This window comes from Rana temporaria, chromosome 1 (assembly GCF_905171775.1).
Source record: "Rana temporaria chromosome 1, aRanTem1.1, whole genome shotgun sequence".
NCBI classification, from domain to species: Eukaryota; Metazoa; Chordata; class Amphibia; order Anura; family Ranidae; genus Rana; species Rana temporaria.
The window spans coordinates 408850711-408869170 of NC_053489.1; the positions used below are offsets into that span (position 1 = coordinate 408850711).

The following is an 18460-nucleotide window of genomic DNA, read 5'->3' on the forward strand; positions in this document are numbered from 1 at the left end:
CCCTCTCTACCACCCCTGCTTGTGTCTAACCTGCTCTCTACCAAACCAACCCTGCCAGTGTCCAAACCCCTCACCGCCGACTCTGTCTGAACCCCACCACCACTGTTGCATGTAAATCTGACTTCCTGATAAATTAAATTTTGGTTTTAATTGTCATGATATAAAATAATTAATAAAATGGTCTTTTGGTGGGCATGATTTTTTTCTTGATTCCTGGGCCCTGACGGCACAAGGTCTTGGGCCAGCCCTGTTTGGGGGTTCTAGGTATTTTCTATCAAAAAAATTTTTTTTAAACTTGTGAACACCACATCTGAAAAATTGGCCCAGTCCTTAAGTAGTTTGTGAATCGGGTTTACATCCACTTTAATGCATTCCTTGCATTAGGTAAAACATGTTTAAGTAGCAGTTTACCCCGCCTATACTTACCCAAGCCCTCACTAGATCCAACGCTGTGCCAGTCTGGAGCAGCTCTCACAGGCTCTCATTGGCTCCCGCTGCTGTCAGTCAAATATTATGACCAAGGAGCAGGGGGACAGGTTGAGCTGCACTGTCTTTGTCTATAGATACAGGCAGCACGACTCAGGCGTAAGCTTGTTTGTGTGTCACAATAGGAAATGTCTTCCTACAGTGGCATACTAGAAGAAGAGGAGCCAGGAGCACTGGCAGATAACCCAGAAGAAGAGGATTGGGGCTGCTCTGTGTAAGTAAGTATAACCCTAGGTAAGTATAGCACTATTTATCATTTTAAAAAAAAATGCGTTTCCAATCACTTTAACACCCAAACCCAATTTTTTTACTTTGACATGTGTTAGTAAAACTGTACATATCATTGCAACTACTTAGTGTATCCAGGTAAATTATTCCTTGTGTTTTCAGGGCAGATTGGGCTTTCATTGGCGGTAAATAGTAAAGGATATCCCCTGATTTTGTTTTATTATGAAAGGAAAACTGGGCCAAAATAATACATTTTTTTTAATATTATCCTTATATTTGTATACCATTAACATGACCCACCAGCAAAAAAAACCTGCAATATAAATTCCCCTACCCCTGACAATTACCGTGATACCTCATATGTGTGCGTTTTTTGTTCTTTGTATCTACAGTGCCTTGCAAAAGTATTCACCCCCTTGGCCTTTTACCTATTTTGTTACATTACAGCCTTTAGTTCAATGTTTTTTTTTTATCTGAATTATATGTGATGGATCAGAACACAATAGTCTAAGTTGGTGAAGTAAAATTAGAAAAATATATACATAAAACTATTTGTCAGAAATAAAACAATGATAATTGGCATGTGTGTATGTATTCACCCCCTTTATTACTAAGACCATAAAAAGCTTTGGTGCAACCAATTACCTTCAGAAGTCACATAATTAGTGAAATTATGTCCACCTGTGTGCAATCTAAGTGTCACATGATCTGTCATTACATATACGCACATTTTTGAAAGACCCCAGTGGCTGCAACACCTAAGCAAGGGGCACCACAAATAAGGGACAATGTTAAGATGTACAAGTCAGGGTTAGGTTATAAAAAAATATCCACATTTTTGATGATCCCTAGGAGCACCATTAAATCTATCATAACTAAATGAAAAGAACATGGCACAACAACAAACCTTGTGTAAAACAAGGTGAACAAATATCTGCGCTAACTCAAGAAATATAAATATAGAAAAAGTGGCAAACACAGTCTGTAGATTCAGCAAACAAAAAACATGTAAATAAAATAATGCAGCGCTTGTAATAGTGTAATGTGACAGTCCAAGTGTAAAATCAATATAGGATGAAGTTGATAAAACTGATAGAAGACCTCCACCACAGCTTCAGTGTGAACATAGGCAGAGCACACCACACCACACCACCGTGCTAGTAATCTGCTTACCAGATGGTAAAGGCAACAGGCGCTGTAATCATGCAATGCAGAGGGTTAATAGGAAAACCAACATTCCACACTTGATGGATCAATCAGCGTAACATCAAAAAATTCCAAGACTCAGACAATGGATGTATTTATTGTGCAATCATCACATGGAGCCTAGCCAATGTAAAGAAGAAAAGCAGCAATAGTGAAGCCCGTAAGGTAAAACATACGATAATTTATTGTAGTCTACTTACAGGTGTACAAAGATCATCATGACATAAAAAATCCGCGGCTCTCAGCGTGCTTGCATCGGCCAGCCTGACATGTTTCATCCGAAGTTGGATATCATCAGAGGCGATGATATCCAACGTCGGTTGAAACATGTCAGTTTGCCACCCATTTCCTCCTGCAACTCCAAGGAACATCTATGGGAGCCCCCTGGGCCCCGGCATATGCCTATCCTCAGCTGGGCTGGTGGGAGGAGGACACCGTCTACCATGCTCGCACCTGGCTGAGGTACATCGATGATGTACTGATGGTGTGAACCAGTACACAGCTGGAACTTGCCACCTTTATGGAGGAATTAGGCAATAATACCCGCAATATACATTTGATATATGTAGTGGATGATAATCAAATCCCATTTCTTGACCTTTTGATTAGGATAGAGAATGGTGGGCTAATCACCAAGACCTTTCGAAAACCCACAGCCGCAAATACTTTTTTACAGGATGAAAGTCACCATCCTAATTCCCTCAAATGCCAGTTGGATCGTTTCTCCGCATCCGGAGAAACTGTTCCACTGAAGTGGATTATCAACGTCAATCGGAGGCCCTCTATCGAAGGTTTCGAGAACGTGGGTACTCCCATCGGACCCTACGAAGGTCGAAACAAATTGCTGGTAGACGTCCAAGAAAGGATATACTCCACATCAAGGAACGTAACCATAAGGACCTTATGGGGCCAATAAGATTTGTCACCCCTTTTGGTACCCAATGGCAGCAAGTAAGATCTATCCATACACAACACTGGCACATCCTGACCCGATGTAAGGTACTGAAAAGCATAGTAGGTGATCGACCTTTTGATTGACCTTTGATCATGACAAAAAGAGCCAGAAATTTACATGATGATCTTGTGCAAAGTGAGTTTAGACATCCAACAAATAGAACCTAGCTAACAGGTATGCCACGAATCACAGGCATGTTTTCATGTGGCCATTGTGGCACATGCAAATATGTGGACAAATCTAAAGTATTCAGGGACTTTGATTCCAAAGAGACATTGGAGATCAAATCATTTATTAACTGTGATATGTCAAAGGTGCCATATATTTTGGAATGCCCTTGCCACCTGCTATATGTGGGGAAAACAAAACGGCAATTATAAACAAACCATCCAACTTGAAGGAGCCGGAGCAGTTTTGCAAGGAGGAATGGACAAAAATCCCAGCACATTGACTTTTTCAGTTATTTTGTCCTATTTGTTGTTTGCTTCCCAATAAAAAAAAAATCTTCAAAGTGGGCATGTTCTGTATATTAAATGATACAAAACCTCAAACAATCCATGTTAATTCTAGGTTGTGAGGCAACAAAACACAAAAATTATTTTGTAAGGCACTGTATAGTAGGGACAAAAATCAATAGTACGCATTTTGTTTGTTTTTTTCTACCTAAACACACTGACACTGACTCTAACACTCGCACTTACACTAAAACACACTGCCACTTGCACTGCCACTAACTGATTAATTGACACTAACAGACACTTATGCCGCGTACACATGATCAGGCTTTTTCTCGGGCCAAAAGCGCATCGGAATTCCGACGGAATTCCATCGGAGTAAGATAGAACATGTTCTATATTTAAACTCCAATGGAATTCATTGGAATTTCTCCGATGGGGCATACACACGGTCGGAATTTCCAATGGAAAAAGTCTGTCTGACTTTTTCCATCGGAAATTCCGATCGTGTGTACGGGGCTTTACACTGACACTAGGGCAGGGGTTCCCAACCTTTTGAAGAGCAAGGGCCACTTAAGCGACTTGGTAACTGGTCACAGGCCACAATAAGAGGAGCAGGCAGATGACAGGCTCATGTCCACTCTGCATATGCAGAGCAGACAGGGACACAGCCCACTCTACTCTATTGGTCCTCCGATCTGCCCAGATGGAAGGGGATGGATCCACCCTTCTGTTTTGTTTTTTTGTAGACGGCCACAAGTCCTTTTACATCTTTGGCTCAATAGGAGGTGAACAGAGGGTCCGATTGGGTCGGACTAACCGTGTCAAAGGGGCCTAAAGCTGCTTTCATACTATAGAGCTTTCTATAGAGCTGCTTTCTATAGAGCATTTGATATCAGTCCGCCTGTGACAGGAGTTGGCGCTATACACAAAGCATCGGCTTATGCCAACCTGCCCACCCCAGAGCAGAAGGTCGTAGGCCACATCAGAGGGCTCCGCGGGCCACATGTGGCCCCCAGGCCACTGGTTGGGCACCCCTGCACTAGGGTTTATTTACTTAAGCTGGAGAGTGCAAAATCAGGCTCCCTTTGCATAGAAACCAATCGGCTTCTAACCTCAGTTTGTTCAATTAAGCTTTGACAATAAAACCTGGAAGCTGATTGGTTTCTGTTTCAATTATTTGTATTCATTGTTTTTAAAATAACAAAGATAAAATATCACTTGTCAGAGCAGCGAATAATCCTTCCATGCTCCTTACATGTAACAAAAGTGTCACTTGAAGGGGTTGAAAAGGCAGAAGGTTTTTTAGCCTTATGCATTCTATGCATTAAGATAAAAAAGCCTTTTGTGTGCAGCAGCACCCTTTAGCCCTGTAACACTTACCTGAGCTCCCTCTAGCTCCAGCGTGGTTGTAGAAATGTCTTAGCCATCCAGGACTCCTTCCTCATTGGCTGAGACAGTAGACAGTAGCATGGAGCCATTGGCTCCCGCTGCTGTCAATCAAAGTCAGTCAGCCAATGAGAATAGAAAGGGGGCCAGGGTTGGGCCGCAGCTGTGAAAATTTACTGCAACAGAGCAGGTAAGTATAAAATGTTTGTTATTTTTAATGAAAAAAACAAGACTTTACAATCACTTTAAGCAGCCCTCAAAATTTCCACTCACCTGTTCGCATTTTGCGAGTGGCAAATGATTGAGGGCGGGCTGCCTCGAAAAGGGGGGGGGGCGAGCAACGACAGCAGGTAGCGTTGAATAGGATCCATTCCAGCAATCGCCCAGAGGAAGAGAGAGGAAAAGGAGAGCCGGTCGTCATCATAGTGTGGGGATTGCCCACTGTAACAGCTTTCATTTGAATTGCCCAGTGTTTCCAGCGCTCGCTGTCACACACAGTCCCGCCTCCTGGCCTGGGTACTTTGATAGATGTCGCACGTCACGGCATTGGACCGGTGTTCTGTCAGTCAATGTACCCAGTCCAGAAGGCGGGACTGTGTGTGACGGCATTCGCTGGGAACACTGGGCAAATTAAATGAAAGTTGTTACAGCGGGCAATCCCTTCACTGTGATGAGCCAGCTTGCTCTCCTCTTCCTCTTGCTCTTCCTCTCTCTTCCCCTGCACCGGTGAAGCGGCAATAATGGGCATTGGTGAAGGAAGCAGCATTGATGGGCACAGGTGAGGCTGCATTGATGGGCACAGGTGAAGCGCCATTGATGGGCAATTTTATTTTATTTTTTAGACGTGTTCTCTAGGGAGAAGAAAATATGTATCTTCTCCTCCTCGCCAGAGGGAAAGTCTTTTTTTTGCTCCTCATCACAAAGAAAAAACAACAATGTTTTTGGGCTACAGAGTGAAGGATCACTGTGAGCCCATCAGAGGCTATCACAGCGATCATGTGATTGGGATCTGGTTCCCCCAGGTCCCGATCGTTAGTAGAGACCCAGGGTTGTCACTGATAGCCTGACCTCTGTGCTGGGAGTGCGTGAATGAGCACTCTTCCAGCACAAACACTACTACACATGTATGCTGTGTCCAGGTTTAATGTCTTTTCCTGGACGCTGCATACTGTATATGTGTTAGACATAGAGGTGGTCAAAATGATTGACTAGACTCATTTATACTGTGTATATACTGTATATTACATGTATGCTGTTTCTTTTAATAATTAGGATTCTATAATTATATTTAACCTGATACCTTGGATTATGGTAAAAGGTTAGATCATTTGCTTTCATGCTGCGTTTGCGCCTCATTATTGTCCAGCCTGTGGTGATATTTATATTAAAGCCAGAGAAATAGATCTAGTTCTGAAATATATAAGAGATTAGCGAGGCATCTTTGTTTATCTCTCACAGATATAAGGTCGGTGCAGGTTAGAGTTATTATTTCCACATGACCTACCTTTAGATGAACACTTTGCCCCAGAAGCTGTGAGGCTGGGAACTTGGCACAGTGCTGCAGAGGTTGTTATGCAGGTCATGAAAACGGCCCTAATCACTGCTGTGAATGTTATCCTCATGCTGCTAAGGTCTGTATGCAGCAGCTTTTGGGAAGGCCCAGCACAAGGACCATTAATCCTTCTGTCAAGAAAAGTGTATCCAATTTAATGAAAGGGTAAGGTGACTGTAAACGTCACCTTCTCTCTTATCATGGAGGCATAACACACAATTTGTGCTGGAGAAGTAAAGGCCATTGTTAATTACTACCAACCAGCACTACCCAATGCTGCTGATGTTTTTTTTTTAACCCTGTACTTTTAAAACACTATTGTCGTTTTTAACTTTTTAGTTTAATCTTAAAATAATAGAAAACATGTTATGCCATGTACACACAAGCGGTATTCCCTTCGGAAAAAACAATGGTTTTACCGACGGAATTCCTCTCAAGCCTGCCTTGCATACACACGGTCACACAAAAATCCGGTGAACTTTTGACTGCCAAGAACACGGTGACGTAAAAGACTACGACAAGCCGACAAAATTAAGTTCTATGCTTCCGAGCATGCGTCTAATTGTTTCCGAGCATGCGTGTTTTTTTTCCTGTTGGAAAAGCACACAGACGAACAGTTTTCCCGCTAGGATTTTTTCCTGATGGGAAAAAAGATCCTGCTCTCTTTTTTTTCCTGTGGGGAAAAAGTCCAATGGAGCATACACATGGTCGGGATTCCCAACGAAAGGCTCTCAAGGCAGTTTTTCCGACGGGAAAAACAGTCGTGTGTATGGGGCATCAGAGTATATGAAAAAGATATTGATGAGATTTAAGTATGTGCAGTACTAGAATTGGTTACTGTTATCCCTCAAGTCATTCATAAAAGGAAGTTTACCAGAGGCTGACTGTTGACATTATATAAATTCTGTATTATAATAATAATAATACACATTAATGAATGTTTTTTGTGGAATACAGTACACCTATTTAGCACCTGAAAAATCCCAGTATATTCCTAACATACGCAAGAGTTTTACTTTCACTATACCTGCCCTATTGAGGCGCAGAGCCAGTTTACAGCACAGATTTGTACAGTGTAGAAGGCAGAACAGTTGAGACTCACAACTGAAGAATGTAGCCTGACATCCATCTTTAACTTCGTCACTCCACCCTGGGGAGAGCTCTGGTAACTGCTGGATGGCAAGCAATGATCGGGGTGCAGTGCAATGTTGATTTGCTTACCCCTACCCCCCCCCTCATGCTTCTGCTCTTACTATGACAGCCCAGATCCAGCGGGTGATAGGGAAGGGGCTGACAGGCAGTAGGTTCAGGCGTAGCTTCAGCTCAGTTTTTAGTAGGCTTCAGCGGCAACAGAGGTTTGGGCATAGAGTGGTGGAGAGATTACTCAGCGTGCTCCGAACCAGGCGTCCCTCCCACACTGCACCCAGGGCAGCTGCCCCTTTGCAACCCCTGCCGCTCCCCCCTCCTTGTCCTGGCCCTGACCACTCGTATCAATTGAGTCGTAATTTGACATTTGTGTGGGTGCTTGTGCGTGTCCCCAAACTCACTCACACTGTGTTCAGAGACACAGACCCGCACCAGCATGGATTACAAACATGGCCCTCATATGAGTTAACACTTGAGTACACCCATGTGAACGAGGCCTATCACTTTAACTCATACATTTTTAACTCATATTTTACCAAACATGTTTACATGCTCCAGTGCTTCAGTGCTCTGATTCTTGTTAAAAAAAAACCTGAAGTGTGGTCATGCAAAAAGTAGTCATCCTCACTGGTAAAACGAACACCAGACAGTTTAATTTTCAGTTTTGGGAATAGGTGGTAGTCCGATGGTGTGAGAAAAGACGACTGTTGTGGAAGGGTAACCAGAAACAAGCAAGAGGAATGGCAACCATTGCCAAAGCAGATCAGTGTGGAGGTATATCGTCCTGATGGAACAAGACTTCCAGAGCATACCACAACGTTTCACCTTGATAGCATGCAAAGGATGAATCAAGGTTGCATAGTAGTTGCCGATTATAGTCTGTCCTTTCTAAAAGTAATTGATGAGCAGCACACCCTCAGAATCCCAGAAGACTGTCACCGTCACTTTAGCTGCAGATGTAAAACTCTGAGCCTTCTTCAGTGCAAGCAAGAAGGTGTGTATCTACTTGAACACTTGGGACGCCTCTCGTACAAACTAGCAAACTAGAGAAAAGGGATATGGTTTCACATTTCCTTTAGGATTCCTTTGAACATCCCATACTCTTGCTTAAAGTATAACTAAAGGCAAAACTTGTTTTAGTTGTGGATGGAATTGAGAGGGATTAGAACACCTATCAGTTTTTTTTCTGTCTGTGCCCCCAGTAGGGAGATTCACCCTCTCTATTTGTCCTGGTAATGGTTATCACAAGAGAGTGAATGTAATAGAACAGGAATAGCAGGGAAATGTTCTATTGGATACTCAATTTCTGGTAACCTTAATGACAACCAAGGATTTCCCTCACTTTGGAAGGACTTCCTCTCATTTCCTGTTATGACTATGGGGCAGGATGTGAAGTGACATCTCCCCAGTGGAAAACAGGTGGTAAAAACTAAAACTAAAAATTACAGATATGGAAAGAAAAGGTGCTGCCATTTGTATCCCTGCTGGCATTGGCCCATGAGTAGCATTTTGGAAACTACAGACCTGAGTCTCATTCCTTATGCCCTGTACACACGATCGGTTCATCCGATGAAAACGGTCTGATGGATTTTTTCATCAGATATCCAATGAAGCTGACTGATGATCAGTCATGCCTACACACCATCAGTTAAAAAACCGATCGTGTCAGAACGCGGTGACGTAAAACACGACGTGCTGAGAGAAATGAAGTTCAATGCTTGCGGCGACTGACGTGCCCACAGACGATCATTTTTTCTATCGTTTTTTTAACCATCAGATAATTTTAAAACAAGTTCTTAGTTTTTTCACCGATGGATAAAAAACCGATGGGGCCCACACACGATCGGTTCGTCTGATGGAAACGGTCCATCAGACCGTTTTCATCAGACAAACCGATCGTGTGTACGCGGCATTATACTACAATGGCAGGAGGATAAGTGCACCATCTGCATTTTCCTGCTGTATTCAATAGGTGCAACTGTCACAACACCACAGTCTGTGAATTATGTTTGAAGCTAGTGAAACAGATATTAACATGTTGAATTGGTCAATCCTTTCTGTGATTTCGAGTGAAAGGATCAGAATTTGAGACATGAAAATGGACCATAGTAAATTGATACGAAAGAATCTTGTGAATTCTAGCAGATAAATAAAATAATTTGGCATAATTTGGCAGCTCTATGGAAGCTATATACCGTATTCAAAACTGATTTAATCTAACATTTCTTTTAGTGCGAATGCATCTAGAGGTTTGGTTTTGTATTTTACTTTTAAACCTTTTAGGTTACTATGACACCAGAGCTTGAGATTTGTATGCAAGATAATTTTAAATATTCCACCTGCTACAAATGCTAACTTATACTTTGTGTTATTGTTGTTGCAGCATGGCACCCAGTGGGAACAATCCAAGTGCACTATGTGTACATGTATGCATGCCAAGGTATCGTGTGCCTCCAAACCTTGTCCCAAGACGCACTGCAATGAAGGAGAAGTGGGAGTAGTGGCTCCAGGAGAATGCTGCCCTGTATGTTTCGGGACTGGAGGTTTGTACCATTCTTTGTATAGTTCTATATTAGAGCCTATCTTAAAAAATAATTATTTGTTGCAGCTAAACAAATTCTACATTTGAAAAAGTTCTATTTGTTACTATGGCCAGTAAAATTTTAAACGGCAAGGCTTACAAAAAAAAACAATGGAATTAAAGTAAAAAACACAGACATGTTATATCTCATCTGCAATAAAAAAAAACTTACCTGCCCATTTGCAATCTTCTTTAGAATGTATGCTTAGTTGTGGATTCCCAGACCAGAATACATTCTTGGCACACCTTGGTTCTGGAGTTCATTAACTCCTGTTCACATCCCTTTCTAGCCAATCAAGACCCCAGAAAAAGTGGGGGCGAAGATGTCGGCACTGACAAGAGTATTTTGTTCTGCTGTAGTTCCATTTTAATGCAGAACATAAAAATGTCTTTTATTGACCAAGAGAGAAAAAACAAAAAGAAGAAAAGGAAGGACTTTATAGGTTGCCACCAATAACCCCTGAATAAAGGAGATGAGTAATAACACTTTTAATTTTCAATACACTACACATGATATTGCTTTACAAATTTTTTTTTCATTGGTAAACTGCTGACATGCGCCGTTTTACAGTCATGAAAGCAGCATTACTTGGATCTTCAATGTAAATGGCATACTGGGACAGCACTGTACGAATTGAACATCAGTGTACAGTTTTACTGGATAGATACAGTGATAATGGCAGCTATGCAAAAGTATATTCTTGCATTTTTTCAAGGACATGTAGCAAGTGCACCATTGTGATTTATCCCTGCTTTTGTTAATTTCCTTTAGTACTACAGACCCCTGTAAGCAACTGATTTCATTCAGCACAGTTTAAAGTTCACTTTTTCTTTTTTTCTTTTTTTTCTACATTCCAGCTTCCCTATGTACCAATATACCATTAATAAACCCATGTTACAAAAAAAAAAAAGCTGTCTTTATATTATATTATATGGTATATCTTTACCTCAAGGTATAGAAAACTCTTCCATTACTTCCTGATATTTGTCCTGGTAATTGGGACAGCAAAACCTGCCCCCCCCCCCCCTTTACGAGATTGCTCCTGCCCACCTCTGTACTCACCAGCAATGATTGTCAGTGAGCACTGTTTTCCCTGAATACACAACCAGTGTGTTCCTTTACTGATGAAATGTTTAGTACCTTTTTTTTTTGCATAGATTATTTATCAGTGTGCAGAAGCTGAATGATCACATAACAACCTATGAGGAGCAGAGCTGTAGTACTGAAAACAGAAGTGTGCCCCTGGAAGTTTGTAAAGCACACCATACAATCTGATTGTACAATCTCCTTTAGATCTGCCATTAACTATGTAGTGCAAGGACCTTTCAGATTGGACAGATAGGTGTGTCCTCCTATTATATAGTATTGATCAATCTAAAGGTGATTGTACAGTATAAGGCCACCTTTATTCACCCAAAATGAGCATGTGCGGGCATGTGCGTGTCGCGCTGCGCTCTCCTATTGGCCAGCCGATCTTCTGGGACCTGAGTTGTGTCCCGGAAGATCGCTGGCAGGGAGGGGCTGCCTAGGGCTTGAGGAGAAGTCGCTTAGGTGGTCCAAAAAAAGGAAGCAGGAAGTGGGACAGGAAGTCCCACTAGAAGTCAGGTAAACACTCCACCCCCCAAAACACTTATACCTAAGTATTGGAAACAATCTACCATTCTCACAATATGGCAATAGTTGCAAATAGTAGATCATATTTATTGCATGGAAGACTTTACATATGAACTCAGAGACCAAGCTTCCACCTCCAATAAAACATGGGCCTACTGGTTCGCCTTTAAGTTCTCCACTACTCCACTATCTGTTTGAAGATATGCAGTTCAACGGTAAGGCTAATGCTACATAAATGTGAGGTAACCCCCCCTCCTCCTCTTCCCTTAAGTCTTAACTCTTGCCTTATCCCCACCTCCCCCCTCCCCTCTCTACCCCTTCACCCGCCTTCTATCCTAATGTCTTTCGATTGGTTAATGGTTTGTAATAATGCCAAGTTAGACTAGTTATAGGTTTATGCTATGTACACCTGTTACTATGACTAGATATATTCTACCTCAGAATATGTTACATCATTGTATTGTTACTTTTAATCTTTTTCACTAAAACATTTTTGAACATCTAATGGTGAAGGTAATAGTTCATTTGAACCAGCTTGGCCCAAACAAACTTTTTAAAGTTAAATGAATCCTGGAGATTAGCTTTAAAGGGTATGTAAACCCCAACAATTAAAGCGGAGGTTCACACAAAAAGTGAACCTCCGCTTTTTGGATCCCTCCCCCCCTCCGGAGACACATTTGACACCTTTCAGGGGGGAGGAGGGTTCAGATACGTGTCTGAGACAGGTATTTGCACCACTTCCGGGTCTGATCCCCGCAGGGAATCCAGCCTGTGACGTCACCCCCCCCCCCCCCGCTGTCTTCTGGGTAACACTGTTCCCAGGAGAGAGCAGGGACCAGTGACGGCGCGACGCGATCCTTGTGGATGCGCAGTAGGGAATCGGGCAGTGAAGCCGTCAGGCTTCACTTCCTGATTCCCTCACAGAGGATGGCGGGGGAAGCAGCCAAGGACCGAGCGATTGCGATTGCTGACATTGCGGGCGCACTGGACAGGAAAGTGTCCATTTTTTAAAAGTCAGCAGCTGCCGTATTTGTAGCTGCTGACTTTTTTTAAAAAAAATCTGCGGAACCTCCACTTTAACTCTCTTATTTGGTCCCTTTTAGTCTGTATGTACTGTTGAAAGCTTTTGTTATATCTGTTTGATAAGTGCAAAAGTCATGTTGATTCTGCCCGAAATTTTGTCAGCTGATATCTTCTTGTGTTTTCTGCCTATGCTGTTCTCTTACCAGTTTTATTGATTCCAGCTATTTTTGAGGAACTCTTCTATTTTATGGAGAAGAGGGAAGTAGGGGGTTATTTATTTCCTAGAGTAACAATGCTGCTTCTCCATAGATACAGAATGGCGAGTGAGTGTTGTCATCTTAGGACAGAAAGTGTGTTACGTGGGAGATCAACAGTTAAAAATAGAGAGAAAAAAATATACCAAGCCACCACATCTAATTACAGTATATTCTTACAATGAGCCTTGAGATACATTATATTACAATACATTATGTCCATTAAAATCCACTGAACTGCAAACTCTCCCGTTTCAACAATAAAAATGGCAGCGTAATACAATTTTGCCTATTATATACTTACATACACAATATGATGTCAGAAACTAACAGACAAACAGCCCATCCAAATATTTTTTTTAATTATCTAACTTCCATTAAGGAGAACTGAGGAACATCTGTCTTTAAAAGTAATTGATTATTTGAAACAACAGAGAGCAACTAATGTTCTTAGTTGTACAGTACAAAACACAATGGGGGAGATTTACTAAAACTGGAGCAATCCAGAATCTGGTGCAGCTGTACATGGTAGCCAGTCAGCTTCTAACTTCAGCTTGTAAAATTAACCACTTCAGCTTCAGACAATGTACCCCCCTTTATGACCAGGCCATTTTTTGCGATACGGCACTGCGTTACTTTAACCACTTGCCACTGTATATATATACGGCGGCAGGTCAGCTCTCCTGCGCAAACTGGTATGGCGGTCTGTGCATGTGAAACTGTGGGTGCACACTCCAGGAGCGCGCCCTTGGGTCCTGTGAACTCGATGTCTGCCAGACTCCCACAATCGCAGTAAGGAGAGGCAGAACAAGGATCTGCCTGGGTAAACAAGGCGGGTCCCTGTTCTGACAGGGGACAACGCTGAGATCTGCTGTTCCTAGTGATCAGGGACAGTGACCGGCCCTGGACTTGCTGATTGCCTCCCGCTGTGTCCAATCACGCCGCAAACCCGGAATTTAAAAGACGTACAGCTACGTGATTCTGCCCATAGGAGCCGCCTCCCTGCAGCACATGTACGAGGGGTGGTCGGCAAGCGGTTAAGCTTTGACAACAACATCTGGAAGAAGATTGGTTTCTATGCAGAGCTGCACCAGATTTTGCACCATGCAGTTTTAGTAAATAACCCCATGGAACGATGGGATATATTATGGAAAAAAGAAAGCTACAGGGACTTCCTGCATATATCATGTCTCACTCCCAGTTAGCCTAATTTTTTTGTTGTTGTCCTTAGGTGATGGGACTGCTCTTGGAATTGGACAGCATTGTTCACCCATAGTAACCACTTCTTCTCTTGGTCCTCGTACCAATATATCTTCTTCTTTTGGCAGTATGTTTGGTTATGGTGAAGGCATTATATTCTAGTGAGCCAGCATGCAAACATATTTAACCATTTACGACCCGGACCAATATGCAGGTAAAGGACCAGGCCCCTTTTTGCGATTCGGCACTGCGTCGCTTTAACTGACAATTGGGCGGTTGTGCAACGTGGTGTTTGTTTTTTCCCACAAATAGAGCTTTCTTTTGGTGGTATTTGACCACCTCTGCGGTTTTTATTTTTTGCACTATAAACAAAAATAGAGCGTCAATTTTGAAAAAAAAACAATATTTTTGACTTTTTGCTATAATAAATATCCCCCAAAAATATATATAAAAAAAAATATTTTCCTCAGTTTAGGCCGATACATATTCTTCTACATATTTTTGGTAAAAAAAATCGCAATAAGCATTTATCGATTGGTTTGCGCAAAATGTATAGCGTTTACAAAATAGGGGATAGTTTTATTGCATTTTTTCATTAATAATTATTTTTTTTACTACTAATGCGGCGATCAGCGATTTTTTTCGTGACTGCGACATTATGGCGGTCAATTTTGACACATTTTTGGGACCATTGTCATTTTCACAGCAAAAAATGCTATAAAAATGCATTGTTTACTGTGAAAATGACAATTGCAGTTTGGGAGTTAACCTCTAGGGGGCGCTGAAGGGGTTAAGTGTGACCTCATATGTGTTTCTAACTGTATGGGGACGGGGCTGGACGTGTGACGTCATTGATCGCCTTTCCCTATGTCAGGGAACAGACGATCAATGACAGCGCCACTGTGAAGAATGGGGAAGGTGTGTTTACACACACCTCTCCCCGTTCTTCAGCTCCAGGGACCGATTGCGGGACTCCGGCAGCAATCGGGTCCCGCGGCCGCGGTCACGGAGCTTCGGACCGGGTCGTGGGCCCGCGACCCACGGCTGGGCATTTAACAATCACGTACAGGTACGTGATTGTGTCCAGCCATGCCATTCTGCCAACGTATAGCGGCGTTATTCGGTCCTTAAATTGAGCTGAATTTTGGGTTCACACTATTGCGAATTGGATGCAGATTTTCTCTGCATCCAATTCGCTTTCCAGGAGATTGTGACCGGCTGTCTATGGAGCCGGTTCACACATCTCCGGAGTGGTTCCGGTGCGAATTGCTCAGGAGTCCTGTGTGTCTTTTGGTCTGTTTCAGATCAGAATTCAGTCAAAGGTTCAAAAGGAAATCTGACCTGAAAGAGTGAACAGGAATGCACCGGACCCCTGCCTTGGGCCGCTCCGTGCGGCAGTGTGAACTCAGCATTAAAGATGCGTCATGTTTAGAATCATATTAGAGGTAGTAGAATTATATTCCCCTATTTAAAAATAATTTGCTGCAGCATGTACCTTGGAATATTTTGCAAATAGCTGTTAAGGTTGCCAAAGAAGTCCACCACATTCAACTTCACATGATGGTATGACAACAATGTTGTACTGCTTCTCAATGCAGAGCAGACTTGCCACCCCAGTTGCCATGCAGGTTGTATCTTCAGTGGGATGAAACATTTTTACAGGGGGTGTGGCCATTAGAATTGTCAATCAGCATCTGGCCACACCTAGCTCTGCCCGCTGCTTTCTGGATTGGCAGTACTGCCTCTGTTGATGAAACCCTTCAACTATGAGCTGCAGTGTCTGGCAGGGAAAACATGTGAATGATTGGCTCAGTCAGGAAAAGTAAAGTTTTTTTTGCTTTATAAATTTTTTTGTATAAATTATTTTATGTGGCTTGTGCATTAAATCGTAAACTGAATTTAGTACTTGTTTACATTGTTATACAGAAAACCTTGAGGCCGGGTTCACACCTATGCGAATTGAGTGTGGCTTAATCCGCATCCAATACGCAGAACATTTCTTAATACATTGTTTTCAATGAGGCTGGTTCACATATGTGCGATGCATTCACACTGCGCATTGCCGAAAAAACGTGTGTGTATTTTAGGCATTGCGGTGCGGCTCAGGTGCGAATTCAGGCCCATTATCTTCTATGGGTACGCAGCTGATTCGCAGATGTGTTAATTTCTCTTCAGGATTTGTCTCATTCAGTTCAATACACTTCTCCGCTCCCCCTCCTCTCTCCCAGGTCTCCAAATTCGCAGCTAATCTGCAGCTAAAACACAGTGGATCTGCTGAACAGTTCAGAGAGCTGAAATTCCCACCCACAAGTGTGAATCCGGCCCTAGAAGTGCCATGTACTTGTTTTTGAATTATTTATGTTATCTGTTGGATAGCCTACCCTTCATACATTACAAATGCCACATTTTAATACATTTATAAGATCGCATCTAAAAAATAATTTTCTAGGTTACCAAAACCTTTGCTGAGATGGCCCATTACATCAAATGCATGATAGGCATTAAAACAGTACCAAATGTAAGTTTAAGATTTAGGAACCTTATATTCAGTATCTTTTTTCTCATATTCAGCAGTGGAATTTCTTGGAACAGCTGCCCATCTGAATGCAGGAATGTCCACAATTTTACAAAAATAAGTATAATTTTGGCTGATAAGGCATCGTATTTGGATGGTATTCACTTCATAGTCAGTTTCTAGGAGCTCATTTCCTACCTACCAATTTCATCTCATCTTGTATCAAATCCTTTGTATTTTTTTTCCCTAGAGCTTTTTCAGCAAATTTGGCAACACAATATTGTGTTGCTGTATCATACGCCTTATCTTATTACATTAAACAACTGGCCCTCACAAGCAGGCCTGTGCCTGGCAGGTCTCTAAACTGTGTTGTTGGAATAGTATAATTGCTCAGCCTTAATTGAGAATCAAAAAATGAAATGATGATTTAACAAAATTAAAATGTAATACTGGCATGAGCACTGTCTGTTCATTGATCATTTGAATTAGCTTCTTAAGAAGACCCTTTTCAGAAATAAATTTCAGAAAGATGTCATCACCAAAGTAAATATACGTTACAATATTTTGCTACTTTTTCAGGAAAAGCTTTCTTTTTAGCTAAATGTATAGGAAGAAAAAATATCTATCTATCTATCTATATCTATATAGATATATATCTATATCTATCTATCTATCTATCTATCTATCTATCTATCTATCTATCTATCTATCTATCTATATATATACATACAGTATATATACACTATATTACCAGAAGTATTGGGACACCTGCCTTTACACTCACATGAACTTTAATGGCATCCAAGTCTTAGTCCGTAGGGTTCAGTATTGAGTTGGCCCACCCTTTGCAGCTATAACAGCTTCAACTCTTCTGGGAAGGCTGTCCACAAGGTTTAGGAGTGTGTCTCTGGGAATGTTTGACCATTCTTCCAGAAGCGCATTTGTGAGGTCAGGTACTGATGTGGACAAGAACGCCTGGCTCGCAGTCTCTGCTCAAATTCATCCCAAAGGTGTTCTATCAGGTTGAGGTCAGGACTTTGTCTTTATGGACCTTGCTTTGTGCACTGGTAAAATTAGTTGGTGGAGAGGGGATTATGGTGTGGGGTTGTTTTTCAGGAGTTGGGATTGGCCCCTTAGTTCCAGTAAAGGGAACTTTTAAGGCGTCAGCACACCAAGACATTTTGGACAATTTCCTGCTCCCAAATTTGTGGAAACAGTTTGGGTTGGTTCCTTTCTGTTCCAACATGACTGCGCACCAGTGCACAAAGCAAGGTCCATAAAGACATGGATAAGTGCATTTGGAGTGGAGGAACTTGACTGACCTGCACAGAGTCCTGACCTCAACCTGATAAAATACCATTGGAATGAATTAGAACGGAGACTGCAAGCCAGACCCTCCCATCCACATCAGTGCCTGACCTCACAAATGTGCTTCTGGAAGAATGGTTAAACATTCCCATAGACACACTCCTAAACATTGTGATCAGCCTTCCCAGAATAGTTGAAGCTGTTATAGCTGCAAAGGGTGAGCCAACTCAATATTGAACCCTATGGACCAAGACTGGGATGCCATTAAAGTTCATGTGCGTGTAAAGGCAGTACTTTTGACAATATAGGGCTAGATTCAGATAGCCCTGCGTAATGTTGTGCGGGCGTAACGTATCTCCGATATGTTACGCCGCCGTAAATTAGGGCGCAAGTTCCGTATTCAGAAAGAACTTGCGCCCTAAGTTACGGCGGCGTAACGTATGTGGTCCGGCGTAAGCCCGCCTAATTCAAATTTGGATGATGTGGGCGTGTTTTACCTAAATTTACTGTGACCCCACGTATTTGACGTTTTTTATAAACGGCGCAT

At 42.1% G+C, this 18460-nt stretch overlaps 1 protein-coding gene across 1 annotated transcript in view; it reads left to right on the plus strand.

Annotated features, from left to right (window-relative positions):
* Nucleotides 1-18460, plus strand: part of FRAS1 (Fraser extracellular matrix complex subunit 1) — a 660838-nt gene that overhangs the window by 247185 nt on the left and 395193 nt on the right. Inside the window, exon 5 of the mRNA XM_040324225.1 lies at nucleotides 9801-9960. Coding sequence (XP_040180159.1) covers nucleotides 9801-9960 — 160 coding nt within the window. The remainder of the gene's footprint in view (nucleotides 1-9800; nucleotides 9961-18460) is intronic.